General features: G+C 50.5%; 1 protein-coding gene across 1 annotated transcript; it reads right to left on the bottom strand.

Moving 5' to 3' along the window:
* Positions 1–1163: 1163 nt before the first annotated feature.
* Positions 1164–4599, bottom strand: TAF9B (TATA-box binding protein associated factor 9b). Its single transcript, XM_065846586.2, has 7 exons — positions 4492–4599; positions 4336–4417; positions 3825–3961; positions 3619–3753; positions 2602–2683; positions 1913–2026; positions 1164–1610 (listed from the first exon to the last, which is right to left on the bottom strand). The coding sequence occupies exons 1-7, from the start codon at positions 4576–4578 to the stop codon at positions 1444–1446; spliced, it is 804 nt and encodes a 267-aa protein (XP_065702658.1). The 5' UTR covers positions 4579–4599; the 3' UTR covers positions 1164–1443.
* Positions 4600–6900: the final 2301 nt, after the last annotated feature.

Here is a 6900-nt window from a genome sequence, read left to right as displayed (position 1 = left end):
GCACAGGGCCGCTTGCAGTCCGAGGGGGAGAAGTGGGGAGGAGGTTTTACTGTGCACTTAAACAACCAGTAAACCAATTAACTTACATTCCTGACAAGCTGCTTGATTTTCAGAGAGGCAACACACAGGAGCACATAACATGTATTGCAAAACTCACAGAAAACACGTTGATAGCAAACATCAGCATTCTCTACTGCTAATTTCAACATCAGTGCTTCCTTAGCTTCTAAGTTTTCAACCTGCTTATTGATGGCCTCTTGAAGATGGTCAATAAATTGCTTGTAATTCTCATTAGGACCCTGATTGGCTTCTTTATCACTATTGCTGACCTTATCCCCTAATTTCTGCCCTATATTGTCCCAAAGTTCAAGTTTAAAAGCCTTCTTGGTTTCTGTTGGGTAGCTGTTAGTTCTACACCAAACTAACAGTCTATGTATGTTATGTTCTTCATATTTAAGTCCTCTCACAGAGAGAATAGCAGGAGGAGCTTTCTGTTGTTGTTTTTTAGTTTTCTTTCTGTTCTGTGCAGCTTTCCTTTGATTCCGAGCCTGTTCCCTTTCCGAGGGCGCACGCTCCGCTTCACAGCAGCTTCACCTGTGCCCCTGGGGCTCTCGCTGGTGCGAGCAGCTCAGAGGTACCGACACAGCTCCACTCACCTCTGTGGAGAATGTGTGTGTGTGTGTGTACATATATATATGTATGTGTATATGTATATATGTGTATATATATATGTGTGTGTGTGTGTGTGTGTGTATACATATATATATACACACACACACATATATATACACATACATATATATATATATATATATACACACACACACACACACACACACACACACACACATATATATAATGGATTATAAATATATATAACATACATATATATTTTATATATAATAACTATATATATTTTATATATATATATATATATATGTATGTGCATATGCATATAAAAGTACCAGCTTGACCAAGTGATGAGTGAGACGTGCAGTGATTTGGAACTAAAGAACAAATCCTGGCTGGGATTTTACCTCCTCTCTCATACATATTTGGGAGGAAAAGAAAAGGCCGATATCCCCCAGCGCCGCCCCAGCTTACCCAGGACTCTTTTTGGTGTTTGTTACTCGCAGTAAATCTCTGTGTCACAACACCAAGCGTTTTCTAAAAAAAATCATCTTTACTTGGCGCAGAACGGGCTCCCGAGAGATGGACACGCATGGAGAACAGGGCAGGAGAGCCAAGGTTCTGCTGTCACAGCGACCCATGGTCAACAGACACCATGGATGACAGGAACAGAGCAGCTGCTTTTTCGTCTTCCCTCAGGGACACCCAGCTGTGAATTAACAGAGTATTTACACGCTCTTGTAAAGAAATCTTGGCAAAACCTGTCAGACTCAACACCCGTGGCTGGGGACGGGAGGGGACGGGACAGTCTCATCACAAATTGTCGTAGTCGTCGTCATCTTCGTGCTTCCTCTTCAGGGGGTTCGAGTCGTTAGATGGATTCTGTGACGAAACCATGTTTGTGGTAATAAGAATGTTCTTTGGTCCAATCAATGAAGGATTAATTAGAACATTCTGAACTGTTGGAGTAGTTGGTGTGGCTGTGAAAAAGGAAAAAGGAGCTTGAGAAAATGAGAATTAATTTTCCCCGAGTGAAAGAGAACGTCCCAGGCAATAAAGGAGTGCGTTGCTGGAACATTCCGGGCTAGGAACCCCAAAACCCTGGAAAATGCCACGTGGAGAAACAGGCAAACGCCGGCTGGGGAAATCTGCCCAAAGCGGCGCAGTCCACAGCCCCATTCTTACTGTAAATCTAATTTCCCTTCTGCTAAAAACAAAACCAAGAAGTGGTTTTGCCCCAAGAATGTGTGGGGTTTTTTTTCTTCCCCACTGGAGTTTTTACCTGATTTGACGGCCGCCTGGGACGAGGGGATCTGCACCGTGAACCTCTGTCCCGCCAGGGACACCGGCGTCCCCACCTTTGCCGACACGGACACCGTCTGCGCGGCCGGCGTGCCTGCAACCCAACAGCGCTCCGTCAAACACCCACAGACTTGCCAAAATACACTTTACAAAACGAATAAAACTACTTCTTGCTTGCGTGAATTTGGTTTCAGAGCAGAACTTGTTATTTTCAAAGCAGAGGAGCACACGGAGCTGGACGCACGGTCGGGTTTTCAGGCACATTTACCTGCACGATTCCAGGCCGCAAACAGGCGCCAATGTGCTCGAGCACGTGCTCAGCTGCAAATTTAGCGAACCTTTTAAAAATGGATTTTACTTGGTGCTATTTGTAGTTCAGTGCAGCGCTGAGGCCAAAATCGCAACCATCCGTGAGTTATTTGAATTGTCTCTTTTAGTATAGAAATTATCACAAACGCAGGAATAAAAATACAGTGTCAGTAATGTACATATGTATCGAGATAGTATTTTTAAAATGAATCTAATTTTCCTGATGCTGTTTGCTAAGATGTTAAACAATATGAAGCTCAGGTGGCACCCGACACGTCCTCAGTGGTTGAAATGTGTTTTAAATTGTTCCTCAGTGTTTTTTCCCTTCCAAAAATGAAGGTGGGGAACCGCGTTTCCTACCTAAGGTGGGGGTGCTGGGCCGGCTGCTCACGGCACCCACACTGAGCCGCGGGACGGTGATTCTCCCCGCGGAGGAGGAGACCTGGCGAAAGAGAACGTTCGGTTCAGCATCCCCTTACAAATCACCAGTTCTTAACACGAAAAATATTAAGCTTCTTCCTGCAAAGCCCCAGAGAGCCCGTTTTGGAGCAGCAACACAGAGTTTGTGTGCCAGCACCCCAGTTCTCAAGTGATTTTTGTGGTGTGAACGTCACCAGTGCAAGGCGGAGAGTGCCTGGAGGTGACACAGCGAACAGCGCTCGGGGCCATCGGGGTTTTACAGTGGCTACCAGGAACAATACAATATTTTAATCAACCGTTATAACTCCACTCTACACTCGGCAGCCAGGCACATCCCATAGCAACACCCAGAACCTCCATTTTTAAGATTCTTTCTTTAAAATGCGCAAAATAAAATCCTACACACCAAGACAAGCAGTATTTTCCAGCAAGCAAGGTAAATCTTTTCCCTCTAAAGCAGAAACAACTGAGGTCTAAGTACAAAATACCCTTCAGTATCTCTACTTTTGCCTTTTACGATTCGATATTCAACTCGACAATTTCGTCTTAACGCTAAAAAGCTCACAGATGCTTTTAATGGTTCACTTAGCACTGGAAACGAAAGAGCAATAAGAACAGTCACAAATTCCTACAGACAATTGTTGTGGTTTCAAACACTCCCTGACGCACACAGGGCAGTGTTTGCCCTTCGGAGACGTGGGAAACTCTTCAGTATCTCTACTTTTGCCTTTTACAATTCAATATTCAACTTGACAATTTCGCTTTAACACTAAAAAGCTCACAGATGCGTTTAATGGCTCACTTAGCACTGGAAACGAAAGAGCAATAAGAAGAGTCGCAAATGTCGTGGTTTCAAACGCTCCCTGACACACGCACAGGGCAGTGTTTGCCCTTCGGAGCTGCGGGAAGCTCTAATTCCTGACAGAAACCGCGGGCAGCGGGTGACTCTTTCCTCACCTTCTTCTGCAGGGACTTGAGCCGGTAGTTCGGGGCCGTCAGGCAGTACCTGTCGGGCGGCAGCCGGGGCCCGGAATACGGTTTGATCAACGGCAGCGGCGTCTGGTTCTTCTGCCTCGCAATATCTAACAGGAACTGCAGGGACAGGGTTACACTCCCACCTGCGTTTCGTCGCTCCCTGTGTTTATCGCGGTGGTTTTACTCACGTCTCTGGGCGGGGGGGATGTGAACGACTGGTCCGTCCGGCACTGGATCGCCAGCCTCACGTCGTCTGCGTCCACGTTGGATTTCTTTGCGTGGCTCGAGTAAATTTTTGCGTCTTCCAGTATCGTGGTCACGTACCCTTGGAAAAGCAGAACCTTTAGAATCGTTTCGGTTGGGAAAGAACTTTGAGATCGAGTCCAATCGTTCCCCCATCCCCGGCACTACCCCCCGTCCCTGAGAACCTCATCTCTGTGTCCTGTAAACCCCTCCAGGGATGGCGACTCCAGCAGTGCCCTGGGCAGCCCGTTCCAATGCCCAACAGCCCTTCCCGGGGAGAAATTGTTCCCAATATTTCCATTAAGGCTGGATTAACAGAAAGACATTTTCCCCTCCCGTCCCACCCGCCTGTCACCGAAAGCGAGGTTTCCTCAGGAGTTATTAAGGCTGACAGGGACCCCCCCAGGGACCCAGGGCAGCGTTTCCCTCCCCAGGGCCCGGCAGAGCCCCGCTCACTGTAGGTGAACTCCAGCATCTGGTTGATGACGCGTGGCTCGTACTCCGTGATGCCCATGTCCTTCAGGATCTGCGCCATGACCTGCAGGCCGGAGAGGCACCGCTGAGCTGGGCCGCGCTCCCCCGGCGCCCCCCCCGGCTCCCGGCCCGCCGTACCTGCGCGTCTTTCGGAGCGCTCTTGGGAGACGCCATCTTCGCCGGCTCCATCGCTTCCGCCTCCTCCGGGAAGGCGCTTCCGGTCATGTGACCGGGGAGCAGCCAGGGGCCGGGGGTTGCCATGGAGACGCGGCCTGGCCGGGGATTGCCATGGAGACGCGGCGTGGCCGCGCCGGGCGGAGGCCGGAGGGGGAGAAGCTGCGTCCTGGCAGCAGCTTGTGCAGCGCAGACGTTGTTGTTGTTGTTCCGCCTTCCTGTGCCAAAGCAAATAAGCCCTCGAGGGCTTTAACAGACACAAACGGGGGTGCCGGTGTCCCCCTGCCCGGGGAGTGGGGAAGGTCCAGGCCTCAGAGGCCTCAGAGCGAGCCCTTTCTCCAGGGTACTGGGTCAGACTGGGCTTTGATCCTGCTTTTTATTATTCAAAAACTACATTTCTGCAATGCAGAAATTCTTATTTATGAAAACACCTGTGGAGGCAAAGTGAGACATGAAGGCACAGCCCAAGCCTGATGGGTTCAGGGCACCGTCCCCTGTCCCCACGCGGGCAGCCCGACACAGCCCATGGAAGGACATGTCCATTCATTAACAGCTTTGGCGGCCGCTTCATACATCGTCAGCATTCCCAGGATTCAATAAAAACTTGAGTGTTGGCAGCAGGACTCCATAAGTTTGTTTTCACGGCAGCCAAAGGATCTCTATGTACTTTCCACCCAAGTCTCATCAAAAGGCTTTCTCTCGGTTTCTGGGGCAAAACAAATTGTTGTCTTGTGATTTTGTCCAGCAGGGGAACGAGCAGCACATGAGGAGCAGCTGCAATAGTGTCGTCATTCACCGTGATGCCCAAACGAGGAACGGGCTGGAGGAAGGAGACGCGTCCCTGCCAGACCAGCCGACGGGAACGGGGAGAGACGCCCATGTCCCCCACCAGAGCAAGGAGACACAGGCACCCGCCATCCCTCTGATTCGTGCCTGTGAGGCGCTGTAAACGCCCCAGCAGCAGCAAGAGTCTCTCTCTGCTTCGGTTTCACAGCGGGGAGCCGGACACTTGACCCGCCCCAATTTACGTACCCAAAAACTGGAGAACGCGCGTCCGACCCGCGCCAGCGCTGGAGCGTCGGGCGGCCACGGGACTCTGCTGCGGCTCTGTGGCGGGGAGCGGCGCAGCGTTGTCGGCCAAGTCATTTGACTTTCATGAGTCAGAGTATGTTACACAAAAACATCCTGCGAGGAGGGAGCGGAGGATGAATTCCAGACACTGACCTTAGACAACAAACAAAACCCACTTTTTCCCCTTGTTTTAGGGAAGAGGGGGAGGGCGGCTCTTCCAACCTGGACTGGGTGCAAGCTGCGGATCAGGCTGAACCTTGGCATTGCCAGGCTGGCTGCTGTCACTGCCATTTAATCCCGATGCAGAAAGATAAAAGCTACTTCATACTGCCAAAGGGCTCTGGATTTAACCCCCAAAAGCAGGCAAAGCCCCTTCTGTTCTTCAGATCTGCCTGCACTGTGATTCCCCTTCCCCACCAGCCCTACTGTGCAGCAGAGACTCCCTGGGCTGAGCAACAGGACCAAGAGCTGCTGGTACTCACAGCCTTTCTGCATTTCCCCGCTCCCCTGCGGGCGAAGGAGCAGCCGCCCTCCCTCTCTGCTCAGACACCAGGGTTCCTTTTGGTGCTGGAAAACAGGAAATTGGGTCACAGCACGGCCAGGCCGAGCGCTGACTCCTCCGGCTGCCGCCACCCAACCGGGGACATTCATCAAAAAGCAACTGTGTCCCAGCTGGGAGCGATCTGGGCAAAATGGGGGCGACAGCTGGGGCTCTGCATTTAACTCACCAACGCAGCGTGAAGCACTGGGAATTTCTTCTCAGATGGGTTTTGTAGGGGTGTTTAAGGTGCAGCAAACAGAAGTTTTGGCCCAGGCTGCTTTTCTTTTTTTGAGATGTTCAGGTGCCTAAAGCTCTTGGAAAAGAAAACAACCACTTCCACCTCTTGGAAAAGGCAGCAAAAATGCGCCTGACACTCCACCCGGGGATTTGTCGGCACAATGCGGCGACTGCGTTCAGCGCTGACCTTTCCAGCCCAAATCCCCCACTGCTTGGCTCTACAAAATACTGGTTTTTGTCTAATCCTTCAGACAAGGACAAGTGCGTTTTGAAGACTGATGTCCAACTCATGGCTTTCCTGTCCTATCTTAATAATGTCATTAAAGCTCTGCCAGGAGAAATTTCTCACTCGGCAGCACGCGCCGGGTGGAAGCTCAAGTGGGAAATGCCCTAAGTAAACAGGGAACGATAGAAAATCAGATAACTGGCCCAAATGGGCTAATTACATCTCCAGCATCAAAAGGATAGTGGAGGTGTTCCCTACATGGGAACCACAGGCACTTTTCGCGGGGTAAGGAGAAAAG

The sequence above is a fragment of the Patagioenas fasciata genome, chromosome 11 (assembly GCF_037038585.1).
Source record: "Patagioenas fasciata isolate bPatFas1 chromosome 11, bPatFas1.hap1, whole genome shotgun sequence".
In the NCBI taxonomy this organism is placed as follows: Eukaryota; Metazoa; Chordata; class Aves; order Columbiformes; family Columbidae; genus Patagioenas; species Patagioenas fasciata.
This window is presented reverse-complemented; position numbering and strand designations above follow the sequence as displayed.

What these genes read in the sequence shown, in the direction of transcription:
- TAF9B (XM_065846586.2), bottom strand. Translation starts at nt 4,578, where the DNA reads ATGACCGGAAGCGCCTTCCCGGAGGAGGCGGAAGCGATGGAGCCGGCG. An exon ending in TCAAGTCCCTGCAGAAGAAG is followed by an intron (nt 2,684 to 3,618) that starts GTGAGGAAAGAG and finishes CTCTTTCGCCAG; the next exon opens with GTCTCCTCCTCCGCGGGGAG. An exon ending in CCAGGCGGCCGTCAAATCAG is followed by an intron (nt 1,611 to 1,912) that starts GTAAAAACTCCA and finishes CCTTTTTCACAG; the next exon opens with CCACACCAACTACTCCAACA.